Below are 16,768 nucleotides of genomic sequence, written 5' to 3'. Positions count from 1 at the left end.
GTCATCATTTTAAGTGGGGGAACTTGCACAATCGGTGGCTGACGAAACACTTTTTTGCCCCACTGTATTTACATATTTGATGAGGTAAAAATCATTTTGCTTCTCTTACATTTTCATATAGAATATAGCAGTTTTTTTTTTATCACACTGTCTCATAGGTAATACATTGTGTGATTGTGTGTGTTTTTAAATTGCGATCATAAAAAACCCCACATAATTAATTTGATTGAACATTTCACAGAATTAACAGGTGCATCAATGATATAATGTTACCATTAATACCGTTACACCAAAATATTTTGCTTTATAGCCTCAAGGTTTTGTCTGGCATCACTGGTTAAGCGCTAGCCTGGTTTTCCTGATATTTTTCTGAAAGAAGATTGTCTGTTAGGTTGAACAAGTTCTCTAGCACTGCTTCTCTAACCTGTGGGGTTCCACAAAGTTCAGTCCTTGGTCTATTGTTTTTGTTTTTTACATGCTACCTTCAGCATTATTCCATTCTTTTGTTTCTTATTTCCATGCCAATGATATTCTGCTGCTTATGTCTTTTAAGCCTTGTCAGCTGGATACACCTTAGTTGATTGTTTATTCGAGATTTGTGGCTGGCTCTCCAATAATTGCTTTGCTTTAAACTCCTGTAACACCAAGGCCGTGATAATAGCTGCTCCCGATATACATTCAAGAATCAGTCAAGTGATTATTTTGTTTTGTCCATCCACTGCTCATTATCTCAGCATAAGATCTGACTCCTCTCTTCATTTAAGGAACATTTCTAAATTGTAAACTATTGTCTCCTTATTTTAATCAGAGAATTACAGTAACTAGATTACTGTCAAACCCAAAAAGTTGTTCATCTGGACGTGCTGCCAAACCGACATTTCATCTCTGAGCAAGCAGTCCCAGAGAAGTAAAGCAAGTGTGTAAGTTGATCTCTGAATGTTTGTAAAGCATCCCTGCGTTAAGCTTAACAACCGATATATGGAGCTTGGACGTCTGCGCGTTGTCATAAAATAATACATAAACTAATTTAAGTCTATTAGCAGCAACCAACCAATCATCCAGTTTTTTTTTTAATCTAATAAATGCTCATTTGACTTCTCACTTGTTGGTGAGAAGTTGGTAGATTGGATCTGGCTGGTTTACGCTTTTTTATCAGTAAGTAATGTAAAAAAAATATTGATTTTTAGATCTGGTGCAACAGCACGTGCACTAAATATGTTTCCTTCTCTCCTTCATTTCTTTATTTTAACCATTTTTGTTGTCTCACAATTAATGAATACATTTCAGAAATTAGAGTTTTTGATTATTTAATTATCTACAATTGAAGAAGTCAGATGCAAGTCCATGATACTGTTCCTAGGAACTGTTTGATTTGGCCAGTTGTCACTATCTTCAGATCCTGTAGCAAATTGAATGAACCACAGAAACCACAATTTCCAGATAAGATTTAAACTTCAGAGCACTTCTCCAGACTCACAGTTATGAAACTTAGCTGTATTTAGACAGTTACCCCATTTCACCATCCTCAGAAGTTTATTGATTAAACCTGATTAAAAATGAAATGTCATCCATATTAATAAGGCTCATGAAACTGTAGACAAGATGGAAACTGAATAGCTGTTAATTGTAAAACTTTGTCTGATATTTATTTATTGCCCCACTGGTCCAATAATTAACACATTGCTTAATATTGACGTTATATTCTCAGTTTGATAGCATAATGGTGGAGTACGATGCTAATAGATGGAATAGTTAAAAGGTTTTTGCTAGGTTCTGATTATGTGTGTAAAAACATTGTCCCTTCAGTCGTAAGTATATTTCAGTCATTATAGAACTGCACTTGTGTTTTACCAAAGAAAGCAATTTTTAAATAAAAAAAAAAAAATGTATTGACAGCGATTTAACAGCACAAGTACAATCCCAGGGTGTCAAAGCAAATCTTTAAGTAAGATTTAACAAGTCTTTTTTCCTGAGAATCGTGTTGATCCAGTAAAGTTGTTTTGAAATATCTGGATTGTACCATCTCCACCCCAATGTTCTGTGTATTTCCTCAGTGCTCCCTGTATTTCCTACTTCTCTGTTCCCAGTTTAGTTCCCTAGTTTCTTAGTTTTTTGGTTTGAGTCCCTAGTTTCTTGTTTTTGGTTTTATTTTCTGTATTAGTGTAAGAGTATTCCCAGTAGTAAAAGCTGCCTTTTTGAATTTATTCCCTCGTGCTTGAGTCCTGCTTTTGAGTCCACAGCACCACACTGTGACAGCAGCTTGACCAAATCAATTCATTGAAAATGTATTACAGTTTCTGTTTAAATATTAAAGCAATGAATAAACACTGTTCTCACTTGTGTCTGTAGGTGCATGAATAAAATGTGATCATGTAGAGCTTTTACATTTTTTAGGCTTTAAGTCGCTGCTAATATTGAGGCTTTAGCAAGTACAGAAGTAATACATTATTTACTAATCAGTTATTTATTACTGAAGATCAATTATTTACTTTATGATTGTAAATAATTATTACATATCCATTCATCCATCCTTATCAGGGACGCTGTCCCAGGTTGCTCTGACATCCTGCTACTGTATGTTGAATAGTCTCTGGCGCACCTTTGTACAGTGTGTAACTTGGAATCTGTCGGCTGTGGTAGACTCCACATGTAGAGGCCTTATTGTCCATGACAGTTCCTTTTCCTCTTTAACTACCTGAGGAATTCTTGGAGCAGCTCATCTCAGGTGCATGTCTTCCTGATGCATTTGCATCTTAGACTGGGCTTTGAAACTCTCTTATCCTCGCCACGTCTCTTTCCTTTGTTAATAGACTTGTAGGTGCTGGACTTTGGATCATGGTTTTCATGTCGTGACATCATGATCATCTATCTCCTACTGTGGATTATTATTCCAGTTGGGTATATGACAGCTGTTTAACTGGCATCAAAGCACTTGCCTTACCTACTGTGTTTGCCTGTGATGGACCTTCGAGCATCTTTGTCATGGTTCCCCCATTTAACACAAAAGAAATCTTTATTATAATCAATTAACTCAATAACCATATAAATAGTAACAACAAAAAGAGACAGCACCGCTGCTTTAATGATAAATCAGACAGGTCAACCCAAAGAGATAGTGACCACTTCAACAAAGAAAACAACTATAAGGCTTCAACAGAAAAAGACAGCAACGCTGCCAGTAACAATACCCAGGCAGGCCAAACAAACTGATGGAGGCCGCCGTCACTTAAGGGAAACCACCGCTCAGTTAAGAACTACTCACAAAGAGCCACGCACGGTGGGGCTGGTCACACACAGCAGGCCTTTGCCATACCTAGACCAGTATCACACACTGCCCACCACAGAAGAAATCCAGAAGAAATCCACCAGAAACCTCTCCCACATCCACACTGCTCTTCTCCAGCTTATATCACCTCTGAGGGTAATTGGTGGTAAAGGAGGGCAGATGAGCAGCAGGTGTGTCCTAAAGGAGAAGGCAGGGGCAGAGAGAGACAAGGGGAGGGGCAAGAAAGAAGGAGGAGGAGAGGGAGAAGACAACACCACGCCCACACACTCCCACAGCCTCACAGGATGTAACAAGGTACTTGCACCTGTCCTGTATATCTGCTGATCTGCATTCTGGTAGCTCCACTCCTACAGTCTGGATCACCTCCCCTCTCATTGCTATCATTTGGCCACACTTGAATTACATCCTGATATCCTCACTGTAGATCTTGGTGAGGTGGATCAGTGACGAGTCGATGTCTTGCTTGCTCTTGGTGTACCACTGGCCATCACCTGGTCTTTACTTTGCAGGCGGTGGTTGATGGCCGATGTCTGTGAAGGTTCTCAGTCATCCAGGTCATCGTAGTCAAAGGAGCTTGCAAAGAAAAGCGTCTGGACTTCTTTAAGTTGCTTGAAGACGTTTCACCTCTCATCCGAGAAGCTTCTTCAGTTCTAAGGTCAAATGGTGGAGAGTCCCAGATATAAACCTAGTGGGAGTAACCCCCCACAGAGGGACAAATGATGGCCGATATGAAAATTGGTGACTGAATCTTGAAAAAATAGAAAATGAATCTTTAATTGGCACATGTAATTCCTGCTTTAATAAGTCAGAGGTTAGTTTAGATATATTAAATAATTTTATTTCCATTCATTGTTTATGGAACACCAGGACTGACATAATGAATTAATTAAATACATTTATTTATTTTTTGAAAATAAACTGCTAAGCTAATGACAAAAACACAGTTTTTAATCCAATTAACACTGTTGGTGTCATTTGAGTTCTCACTCATTTCCAGCACATTTGCACATTTAAACTTTTGTAAATAAATGACTTGATTTAGAAAAGTTTAAATGTGCAATAATAAGCAAAACTCTTGTAGCTCTAGTGGTACAGCATGTGTACTGTATAAAAACAAAAGCTGTTGACTTCTCTCCCTTTTTAATTATTTGTGGACCATTTTCATTTGGATGGTGAGGCAGCACGGTGGCACGGTGGTTAGCACTGTTGCCGCACAGCAAGAAGGTCCTGAGTTCAATTCTACCATCAGGCCGGGGTCTTTCTGTGTGGAGTTTGCATGTTCTCCCCGTGTTTGCGTGGGTTCTCTCCGGGTACTCCGGCTTCCTCCCACCGTCCAAAGACATGCAACTTGTGGGGATAGGTTAATTGGATAATCCAAATTGCCACTAGGTGTGAATGTGAGTATGAATGGTTGTCTGTCCTTGTGTGTTGGCCCTGCGACAGACTGGTGACCTGTCCAGGGTGTACCCCGCCTCTCGCCCTATGACAGCTGGGATAGGCTCCAGCGCCCCCCGCGACCCTGATAAGCAGAAGCGAATGGATGGATGGTGAGACACCATCTTGTCTCACATTTGTAAACACATAAAGAGTGTTTTTGTTAAATTTGTTCATCTAAAATTGAAGAAGTCAGATGCAAGTCCATGATACTGTTTCTTGGAACTGCTCGACATGGTCATTTGTCACTATCTTTCTACAGCAAACTAGATGAACGGCAGAAACCACAATTTCCAGATAAGAATCAAACTTCAGTGCACTTCTCTGAACTCACAGTTGTGAAACTTTATTATTTAAAAGAAAATACATTTTTGCAGTTTTTTCAATGTCTAAATTAATGAAGTGCAGTCTGTTGCTGTGTAGATGGGGCCTAATTACTCTGCCAAGAAAACCAGAGGTGATGTTTCATAGCGTCTCTTTTTTACAGCCATTACAAGGTGCTGTATCTCCTGTTTCAGTCATTAAGCTGTTCAATAACTCCATCAGCATGGCATTTTTTTTATCCACACAGGACATCTAAGCCAAACAGTAAGACCTCCTTGACATCCTAAAAATATTATAACTTTGTCACACATTGCCAGCCCTTATAGTCATAGAACTCCTTTTCACTCTGGTTCATTTCTACTTGTTTTCTGACACTTTGTTCTGCTGTCACAGGCCCTAACATAGAGGAGGCAGGGTTTATGACCTATACTGCCTGCAGCCAGACACCAGGGGGCGATATAGATGTTTTGGCTTCATTTTTGGGGTGCTAGTCGTCCATATTTTCTACAGTCATTAAATGGCACAAGCAAAGAGCCACTAGTGCCATGTGCTCTGTTGATCAGAGGGAAATTAATTTAAAACTGTTAGGATGCTAGAGTCTAATGTTAGCCAGCATAATGTTCACTTACAACATTGTGCTTATGTTTAGCTATTTCTTGTTAGCCTTTTGGAGAGGGGGGGGCATATGTCTGATAACTAATCAAAATTAAATAAACCTCTTCCTCTTGGTTTTCTCATGTCAGAACCCTAACTTTGGTTTAGGAGTGAGATGGTGATGAGGAGGAGAGTAGTGGTTGAGGAGGCGGATGAAGAAGATGAAGAAAGAAAAAATTAGAGAGAGAAAATTAAAATGTAAAAAATGTAAATGTTCAAAAATTGTTTGAAATTGATTTTGATGATTTTCAAAATTCAAATAACTGATAATTACTTATCTAATGCTGGTATATCAATTTTTTTTTTGTTCATCTTTGTTTATCTACATCAGCAGAAAAGCAATTAAAAAAAAAAGGATTCACTTTCTGTCCTTGATGATTGCTGCAGCCAACACAAGATAACTAACAAGAAGGAAGTGATGTGACAATAAAAGTGATTTGATTTGATTTGATTTGATTTGATTTGATAACTAGTTATTGGACGTGAATGCTAATGGTTATCACGTCCAATAGCGGGCAGCCGAGTGTTGTGTGCATGACATCAGATGCAAAACCTCGATAGGCAAATAGCAGTTCAGTTACAGTAAGTGAACATCAGTAATTCAGTCCAAATTGGTTCTCAAACAAAGCAATTATAAAACAGCTGGTGTAGTTACAATTATCACTGATGTTTCCCATCACTGTGGCTTAATCCAGGGCACATTTTCTATGCACATATTATATATTTCTATTAATATACAGTGGGGGTCTAAAGGGGTTCTGAATAGTCTAGATAATTTCACACCATATAAAAAATCATATAAAAGATGAAACTGGAGCTAATATATCAGAATTTCAGGAGCACACGTCCACACCTCCATACACATTTCTTCCAGCTCTCTGTCTGTGTATGACCAGTCTTTTACAGCTGAGGTGTAATAAAGAACAAAAGCACTGTTGACCTGCCCAATAATGACGCCTCCTTGGTGGCTGAAGCTCAGGGGTTAGAGCAAGTCATCTGCGAAGGTTGGTGGTTCAATCCCTGGGTGCTCCAGTCCACATGCCAAATATCGTTGGGCAAGATACTAACTCCAAGTTGCTCTCCGACGAAGAACATAGAGTATGATTGTTGTAAATGTTGGATAGACACTTACATAGAAAAAGCATATTAAACATTTGTGAATGGGTGAGGCTAACTGTGTAAAGCACCATATAAGAACCAGTCCATTTACCAGAGTCATTCTTTTTCACAAATCTTTTAGCAGCCTTCTTGAAACATATGTTATCAGTATTATTGTTACTATTCATAGTAGTACAACAGTAGAGGTGATGTTGGTATTATTACTGATTATTGTATTATTATTGTTATTTATTGATGTGTCATGTAGCATGACAGATGTTCAATGTGATTACACAGACATTATGTAGGAGCGGATAATGGATAACAGGTGCTGATCTTTAGAAAACTATTTCCTTTAACTATCTAACACATTTTAGGGTCGACTTGAAAGAAAGGCAAATATGAAAAGTAAAAGTGAGGTCAGAGGTCAAATGTGACATTTGGATGTAAACTATAATGTGACATTTAGAATTCCCATAGTTTTAAATGGCTCTGTACAGCATTATTATCACTTCAACATTTAAATGTCTATTTACCTTGAAAGAGAGGTCAGAGGTCAAATATGAGATGATATTTTAAATCTTTATTTAAAGATTAAAGACTGTGTCGCCCTCTCTCTGCCGCTCCCTACGTTACTTTCTTTGTGCTGACAACAGAGGTGGGAAGTAACAAAGTACGAATACTTACACATGAGCTTCATATGTTTCCATTTTTTCATTTTTTCCAGTATTCATATTTTTGTTTCTGTTAGATTTTTGAGTTTTTGCTGCTTTCAGTCATTTAGACTATCATGCATTTTTCTTTTTTTTATGCCTTGTCACAGAAGTATTTGTTTTGTTCTTTGACCATCAGAGGGAGCCAGGTGTGCATCGGTCTGAGGAGAGCTGCTTATTGAGTCTTCTTACTGTACAGGTCTCTTGTTGTAATCCAGGAAAAGAATCTTCCCATTATGGATATGAACATAGGTCATTATTATTATTATTTATTTATTGTTATTTCAATTCAATTTAATTCAATTTTATTTATACAGCACCAAATCACAACAACAGTTGCCTCAAGGTGCTTTCAAAGGTCATCAGACAAAAATCAAATTGTAAGTCTTGTATGGAACCAGGCAGCAAAAAATTAGGAACACTCGAAGGCTGTAGGCCAATAATTTATTTTGTGAAAAGAAAAAAGGTGTTACTATCTTAGTGCAATCTTTCAAGTACAAACAAGTTAACTGATAACTAAAAATATGTATATTTAAAGGTTTCCTTTATTTGTTTATCCAAAAGTACAAATAATACTTATAATAGGAGACCAGGCAATTTCTTCTTACAGACATTTCAGCCGCCCTCAGTTGGTCAACACTTCTGTCATCAATTCTAGTCTTCAGCCAATAAGCCACATGACACTTAATTTTAATATTTTTTTCAGAAAATGCGAAGCATTTGTATGATTTTGTTTGCCTGGACTTCCTTAGAGATTTGTAGACAGACACAGCTCAAATGAACAAAAAACAAACAAACAAAAACAAAACAATTAAATCTCTCCAGACACATGAATCATTTAAATTCATGTATATAGAGTTTCTTGACTAGGTGTTTTAAGTAAATAGTAAGTACTGTGTACCAGCACCAAAAATAACACTTTGTTGTTTTAAATGGCCTAAACTACTGTTATTTAGCTAAGTGTAAATGCAAATAGCACACAAAGTAGAAGACATGAGGTAGCGTAGCTCACTGAGTTCAGCAGGTGTCACGTTGGTGTGTGGATGTGGAGAAGAGAGGACCCAAACGCAGGACCCGCAGGTGGGTACTTGCACTTGCACTTGGATGGTGTTTATTGTGATGACAGGATGAACAGAACATGAGACTAATGAATGGCTGAACTGGAATCACATGTGGGATTGAGGATGACAAGACAACAAACTGGAGGAATCTAAGGACTTAAATACATAGGATGATGATGATTAGAAACAGGTAAGTACACAGCTGAACTAAATCTGACTAATAACACAGGAAGTAGAACTAAACAAACCGGAAACACGTGGAAAACTAAACTGTGAGAGAGTGTAAATTGAAAATGCTGGGCCAGGAACCCTGACAGCTGCAGAAGCTTGGGTTCAAATCTACCACGACGGGCCGTCATCATCATCGTCATTTTCTTTATAAAGCCCTTTAAAACAACCACAGCTGACGCAAAGTGCTGTACACTGGAACATGTACAGCACTTTGCGTCAGCCATGCTGCATCTCTTGCTCTTGCTCTCTCTATCTGCATTTCCTCTTCACAGCTCAAACTTCTTTATGTTAAAACCTGCTCGTGTAGGATAGCTGAATACGTTAAAATCCAAGATCATCAGTAGATTATATGACGTGGTATCAACAATAAAACAAAAATAATAAATATGCATGTAATATGAAAGTTTTAAGAAGTGAAAAAAGGAGAAATATAAAACTCAAATTATTTTCAGTGTGGAGCAGTGAAAAGTGATTTTTATATCTGACTACTTAACACAAATGTAGCTTCAGTTCTGCACTTGGGTCATATAGAGCGGTGTTCCAAGTGCAAATGTAATTAGAGAAAAGCTCAAGTTACAACGTTCATATTTACACATTGGTGGGCCAGACAAAAAGTGCTGATGTGCTGCTACTTATTATCATCTGAGGCATATCAGAACACAAATAAGTACAAACTAATGCAGAATATGCGCCTCACAAGAACATGATTTTATCACAGCTTGCAGGAACATCCTTTGATGAATGTGGTTTTGCAACTTTCCAAAACACAGACTTCAAGTTTTAGAATAAACACAGAATATTATATACGCCCCTTTCTTACCAAAAGACTTGAATTTAGACGATAAGTGAGCTACTTCTACTCTTCTGCTTACTGAAAGTCCTTATTCCTGTTTTCTCTGGGTGGACAAAAATGACAGCTTGTTTAGCTCGTACCTTGAAGCAACAAAATGAAACTGGGGTTTAATAGAAAATTTAAAATAGTTTGTTATTTAAACTTTTGTTTGAATCAGTTGCAATGCAACCCGATACACTCAGATAACATGGGTGGGACTTTCGTGCCATCATGGGAACTCTTTAATCTTGGTGTTTTCATAAAAGTGCTAAGATGCCTCGACAGATAGAGGCTTATACATGTACAGCCTTATTACATTGTGGTAAAAATGTCCTAAAATTTTTTTAATGAGCATTAAGATTTTTTAACAGGTAAATAAAGTCAGTGTTTGGTGACCACCAGCTTTATGTAACTCAGTTAGCTTCAGTTTTATTTATATAGCACCAAATCAGAACAGCAGTTGTCTCAAGGCGCTTTATAATGTAAGGTAAAGATAATATATGTATAAAAATATAACTCCCTATGAGCAAGTGCTTTGGCAACAGTGGGAAGGAAAAACTTTCAAAACTTCTGGATTAGCTGAAGGCTATTCAGGGAGTTTTTAGGACTTACTGATAATAGTGAATTACAATCTTCTAGCCTAGAAGTAATAAATGCATGAACTAGTTTTTCAGCATCACTAAGCGACAGGATAGTTCTAATTTTAGAAATATTGCACAAATGGAAGAAAGCAGTCCAACATATGTGTTTAATATATTTAATATCCTGGTCAAAATGACTCCAAGGTTCCTCACAGTGTTACTGGAGGCCAAGGTAATGCCATCCAGAGTAAGAATACTTGGTAGTACTAGACCACCATTGTGGGGTTTTTTGTTTGTTTGTTTTGTTTTGTTTTATTTTTAGACTTATCCGTAACATTTTTTTTTTAATTAAAAAAGACTGAAGCATTAATTAATGGCAGGACTTCTTTGAGCAGCCTTGTAGGAATGGGGTCTAAAAGGCATGCTGATGGTTTGGAGGAAGTAATTACTAAAGTTAACTCAGAAAGATCAATTGGAGAAAAATACTCTAAATGAATATCAATGGTACTGAAAGTAGCTGTGCATAATGTTTTGTCTGTGAGATGGTTATGAGTAATTCTTTCACCAATGATTAAAATTTTATTTGTGAAGAGGTTCAGAAAGTCATTACTAGTTAATGTTAAAGGAAGATAATAACAACAGTGGGCAATCTTATCACTACATGCTAAACATGTCAACACTTATCTTGACTTCTTTTACCACATCCTTAATTGGAGCAAAGATGCAGCTTAGTCAATCACGCTATCTTTGGTTGCTCTGGAACACAGTCTGTCACATTAATCTACATTTCGTCCTTCATTTCATCATTTTACATTTTATAAAAAATGAAAATAAATCTGGGTTTTATATGATCAACTTTTGGTGAGTGAATGAATGAGTGAATGATCCTGAGAAGATGGCGGGCAAGAGGACAGGCAAGTGAGAACAGTGGGTTGTTTAGGTTTCCACAATTGAGACACAAAGTGAATAAAGTGAATCTTGCCGTGGAGGCCGGCGTCCAGATTACTGAGCTGCAGGTGAGTTGAGCAGTGACTTGACAAGGTTACTGGAGGCACAAAGAAACAAAGAGGAAAAGGTAAGTACGAAGCATAGACATGGAAACATGAAACAGTGAGGCCTGGTTACCACCATCAGGTAGCTGATCAACTGGAGGAGAATAGATGACAACGCTGGTCTTCAGTACAGCCTCGCTGATTGCCATCAATGGATAGCAGAAATAGAGAATAGAGAGAGACCTGCGACAGACTGGTGACTTGTCCAGGGTGTACCCTGCTTCTCAGCCTAAGACAGCTGGGATAGGATAGGATCCATCTTGATAGTAACAATGGATTGAAACAGAAGATGGCAGCAATGCATCTACAAGGATGCCAGCTGCCGTTAAACGCAGAAGAAGAAGAAGCAGTCTCCGGTATCGTAGCTGGCGGCCACATTTGTAGGCCGATTACGTTACAGTGACGCAACGAAGACCGTTCAAATTTGAAGACTCTGACAAATACGTCCTCCGTTTCCCCAGATTTGAAGGATGGGTCGGGTGTATTCTTCATGGCCCAACCTATCCCAGAATTCATAGCACGACGCAGCCAATTCCAGTTTCCAACAATGGAAACTGGAGTTATATATGACACCTATAACTCTGTCTGTGTCACAAAATAAACTTTTAAGATTTTCTCAGGTGAGGATGTAGCTGTGTAAACTTCAAATATCTGCTCGATTTATCAAAACATTACATATTTGCAAAAGTGCTGCGGAGTTTTCGGAGACGTCTGTTACCCACCAGCTCGGCGACCGGGAGGTCAAGGCTCACTAGAGCTGGCGAGAACAGCGAACTCCTGGCACATCGTTTTCAAACCCCCCGTGGTCTTTCGCTACTCAGGTTAAACGTGATATATAGGCCACTTTGATAACTTAAAAATGTTATTATTTTCACACAGCAGAATAAACATCTGTGCCTATTAGTTAATTCATTAATTAATACCCAAGCTTTTAGGAGAAACCATCTGTTAAACTTGTTCACGGTGGTTAGGAACCATAATACTCCCTCTACAAACGCTTATAGCTGCCTATTTAAATAGTTCAAACACCAAATATACCTTAAACTGTGATTGTAAAACACCTTAATATCACTTCAGAGTTTACATGAATATTAATATTTGAAAATTAGGCTCGCAGCTCAGTCCACTCTAGCACAGCTGGCTGCTGGCAGAGCCTGCGGGAACGGTGGGGGCTCTCCTCAGCTCTTTTCTGGGTGGGTGGCACAGCTGCCCCTCCTGGTCCTCCCAGGGCTCTCGTGCTCTGGGGGCCTCTAGATGTCTGGGGGCTGGATCTCATCCATGCCTGCTTCATGTCTTGGGGGGCAGGGCTATGGCTCCCCACACCCACTATTAGATAGTTAGATGGAGGAACTGTTGGGTTTATCTAAGTACAAACCCTGCTGGAACGTAAGACAACCAACCGCAGCAGCAAAACAAGACACAAGACAGAGCTCTTTGTGAGCTCACTCGCGAGGAAAGCCGACCAAGGTCAAGCGCTGTTCCTTCCACATGAACCCCGTCAACCTCGGACGGACTCCCCGTACAGCTAATTTTACTGACAACAGTGATTACATGAATATGCATAGTTTGTGTGTGTGTGTGTCAAAATATGAGCCTGTGAAAACTGCTCAGCCAGGCCTAACAATGTTTTGCTATGTTATCTGCAAAGAGATGAAACTCCCAAGATGACCGGTGCCAGGAGCCTCCCGGGAGAATAGTGGGAGTCCTCCTTACAGCATACCAACTAAGACAAAAGGCTGTTGTAACTAAAAAGATATAGAGTGTGTGTTCCGCCATACCATATATCACCAAACAAGATGCGAACTTCCCATGAGCTTAACATGTGTATGAGGTATGCCAAAACAATAGAAGGGAGGGGAACGTCCTCCCATCTCATGGTGCACAGAGTGCACACAGAACCTTAGCAGACCTAAATAAGGATGAGATATTTTATCAACATACAAACGATTATATATCTCTAAGCATAAATGATTATATGTTTCTAAGTACAAATAATAATCTTAAGTTATCACTCTCATAGGAACCTTTTGAATACAAGCACATTCACGTGCACAGGTGCGTGAGCATCAACTTATCCAGGTTGATGCTGTGGTCTCCCTACTGTGTTGTTCTCTTTTTTCTTGGTTTCTTCTTTTTCTTCCAGCAGGTGATCCAGCGGATTTTTAGTCTCCTTTCTCACTGTCCCTCTTGCCCTCTATTTTTCTTTCCCTCTCCTTTTCTTGAAATTCTCTTCTCTGCGTTTTTCCCTTTCCAGTCCCCCAGTCATGTCTTTTCCATTTGTAATAACTTAAAACTTAAAATAAACAAATAAATAAATACATAAATAATAATAATAATAAAGATCAATCAAGTGAACCGGTATGGATAAGCCATAATGATCCACTTGGAAAAATAAATCCGTTGGGCATTTCTCTTGGCCTTCACACAATAATTCTGATTGCCACAGTGCCGAACGGGACAGGCAAAGAAAAAGAAAAAACCCCAAAACAGAAAAATGCTAACTTGTACTGACACTTTTGGATAATGTGTAATGAACTAAAATGAGTTTCTAAACAAAGCAGATGAAGCAGCTTTCACATACACACTCAGTGATACGATACACTCGTGAATCATCACAGTAATGAAACCTGCATCTCAGCCGTCATCTTGGTGACTTCTGACCTCTCCTTCAAGGTAAATAGAAACTCTCTGAAGGTTGAAGTGATAATGATGTTATATATGATCATTACTGTCACTGTTTGTATTGAGAACATATAGGCATATACGGAATGATATATAGAAATTCCTGGGAAAGCTGGCCTCTTCTTTAAGGTCAAAAAAGGTCAAACTTTTATAAAATGACTTTTATCTTTAAAACTCTGCTTATAATTCTGCTCCCTTTGTTTGTACTGGAAACGTTTAGGAGAAGATACTGGTGTATGGGCTATCACATTTGACCTCTGACCTCACTTTTGCTTTTCACCATCCAATGCATCTTCTTCCGCTTTATCCGGGGCTGGGTCACGGGGGCAGCAGCCTAAGCAGAGAAGCCCAGACCTCCCTCTCCCCAGCCACCTCCTCCAGCTTATCCGGGGGAACACAAAGGCGTTCCCAGGCCAGCCGAGAGATATAATCTCTCCAGAAAAGACTATCATATAGAGCCTGCTCCACACACAAGCTGCACAGGCACCTGAGAACTGTCCACCCATCAGTGGAATGGGAAGATAAAACACAGTCAGTTGAGTGTGATATTAATATTTCTAAATGCCAACCTTTCCCTTAATTAAAGATCTGGGCATTCTTTTTTTTTTCTTTTTGTTTTGCATATTTTAATCAATATTTTATTGTGTTGTGGTTTGCAGTACCTTGTGTTGTTTCCTTTTAAATTTGTTTATAAGGAAAAATCTGAAAATTTAAATAGTTAAAAGTTGAATTGTAAATAGTTGTTTTTTGTATTTTTTGTATTTTTGTAATTTTTTTTTTTACATTTTATGTGGAGTGAATAAATAAAAGAATATTCATATAATAAAAATATATAAATAAAAACACATTTTTTTACATCAGTAGTTCATTTTGTGCATAATTTTATATTGTTGTTGATAATAAATTAATTAAAGCAACAAAACAACCTGAAGAGACTCTGGTCAGCTGGCACTAACAGCATCACTGTAGTTTTGTGAAAACAGGAAGTTGAAGGGATAATGGTGATAGCCTTGATATTAGCTTATCTAACATTCACTTGACAAAAAGTCATTTCACATAGTATCTGAGTTTCTTGTTTGTTTTGTTAACTCATATGTTTGCAATGACACTGAAATAAAGGAAATGAGACTGCGGCTTGTCAGAAGCATTTTTATTTCCATTTTTTGGTCACGATGACAAAGCAAGCAGAGAAAACCACTTCAAAATGTTTAAGTTTCAGTATGCAAAAGATGAACTTTTACACCAAACTGTTTCTGCCAGTCACAGTTTTGTTGATCCATTGAAGGTATTTTGTGATGTCGGTGTAGACGTTGGGCTCCTCTGGGTAATTGCAGATATCATTGTGGTTATAAGAAACAATGCCAACAGCTAACCCTTGACACACCAGAGGTCCCCCAGAATCACCCTGTGAGGAGCAAAGATTTCAATTTTTCTATTTAAAAAAAGGATTCTTTTGTTAATGGAATACAAGTTTAACTTTCAGTGAAAACAGAACACATACCTGACAGAATCCTTTGGGTGTGTCATATCCACCTGCACAGACAACGTTGGCAGGAAGATTACCCCACTGGTCCTTACAGACTTGTTTGTCAATGACAGACACGTCCACCACCATCAGCTCATCAGCAGGTTTATTATCATCAGTTTTAGTTTTTCCCCATCCAGCCACCTGACACACTTGGTTTTCTCGAAGGTGTATTTCTTCAGGTGGAAGCTGAATTGTTCGTACCATGTGGCCTAGATGAGCTTTCTTAGACAACTGGAGACAAACACAATAAAGTAAAAATGCCATTTTTCTTATGATTGCTCTTTTGTTGCAATGTAATTAGAATAATAAGACCACAAATATGTCATCTAAAACTGTTGTGAACATGAACATGTACTTACTTTAATCAGCATGATGTCATCACCCAGTCCAACACCTTTATAATTTTCATGGATGATTTTTTTTTCAATCCTTATTTTTTGATGATTGCCGTTCTTGAGATTGTGGTTGCCGAGAACAACGTGTCTGGGGTTGCTGAAGGAGTGATCAATGAAAGGAAATCAATACATTTTCTAAATGCATTTCAGTGACATGAGTCAGAGAGTACAGCAGAAGATGTTTGATTACTCACTATTTATCACAGTGTGCAGCCGAGACTACAAAGTCTTCAGTGATGAGAAATCCTCCACAAACATGTTCACCCTTGTTGTTCTGCACAGAGGCCATGTACTGCATCGAGTTCTCTGGGGCTTTTTTACCATGTATGATGTGACTGCCATGTGCTGAAAAAAGTAAAAGAACAAACTAAAGAAAATGTAGTTAATGCCATATTAAATGATCAGAGAATAATAACAAAGCTTTCTTACCGAGCTTTCCGAGGCATGCCAGAAGATGAAGGAGCAGGATTTTCTGCAGACCGAGCATGATGCCAGCGAAATAGTTACCATGTGTTTGAGTGTCTAGGTGAACCTTTTATACAGCAGTTTGTCTCACTGACAAGTATGATTACAATCAATCTTAATTTACTTTCTGTTACGCCCCAGTCTAGGGGTACAGGAACGTAGCATAAGAGTTAAAAAAGGAAGTAACACCTTCTAACCACATTATTTATGCGACGCAAGTTTTCACGTTTGGCAATTTACATGATCTTTTTTGTACAAAAGGCCCCATAGTTACGGTTTTATTCTGTTCAGTTGTTAGTTCACCTGTAGTTTTTTAGAGTGGCCAGTAGAGGTCACCCCGCCGTTTTGTATGAGAGAGACTATGAGCAGGGAGAAACGTGGGCAAGGCACCTGAGCTTTTCTGCTCCAGATTACCAGCAAAGAAGTGGTCAT

General features: G+C 38.4%; 2 protein-coding genes across 3 annotated transcripts in view; both read right to left on the bottom strand.

Annotated features, from left to right (window-relative positions):
* LOC120738777 (granzyme B(G,H)-like) overlaps positions 1 to 16,452 on the bottom strand; it is a 56,073-nt gene extending 39,621 nt beyond the window's left edge. The window contains exon 1 of the mRNA XM_040040225.1: positions 16,301 to 16,452. Within this exon, the coding sequence (XP_039896159.1) occupies positions 16,301 to 16,358 (58 nt within the window). The 5' untranslated portion in view covers positions 16,359 to 16,452. The remainder of the gene's footprint in view (positions 1 to 16,300) is intronic.
* LOC120738776 (trypsin-like) overlaps positions 1 to 16,768 on the bottom strand; it is a 33,094-nt gene that overhangs the window by 12,409 nt on the left and 3,917 nt on the right. Inside the window, exons 2-5 of one of the 2 annotated variants that reach the window (XM_040040220.1) lie at positions 16,066 to 16,216; positions 15,836 to 15,968; positions 15,450 to 15,707; positions 15,082 to 15,353 (exon numbers count right to left, since the gene is read on the bottom strand). The exons of the other annotated variant lie outside the window; for it this stretch is intronic. Coding sequence (XP_039896154.1) covers positions 15,186 to 15,353; positions 15,450 to 15,707; positions 15,836 to 15,968; positions 16,066 to 16,216 — 710 coding nt within the window. The 3' untranslated portion in view covers positions 15,082 to 15,185. Of the gene's footprint in view, positions 1 to 15,081; positions 15,354 to 15,449; positions 15,708 to 15,835; positions 15,969 to 16,065; positions 16,217 to 16,768 lie in introns of those variants that run through there. 2 annotated transcript variants of the gene reach the window in all.

Source organism: Simochromis diagramma, unplaced genomic scaffold, assembly GCF_900408965.1.
Source record: "Simochromis diagramma unplaced genomic scaffold, fSimDia1.1 OVJJ01000026.1, whole genome shotgun sequence".
Lineage (NCBI taxonomy): Eukaryota > Metazoa > Chordata > Actinopteri > Cichliformes > Cichlidae > Simochromis > Simochromis diagramma.
The sequence above is the reverse complement of the archived record's forward strand: the minus strand, read 5'-3'. Positions and strand labels throughout refer to the sequence as shown.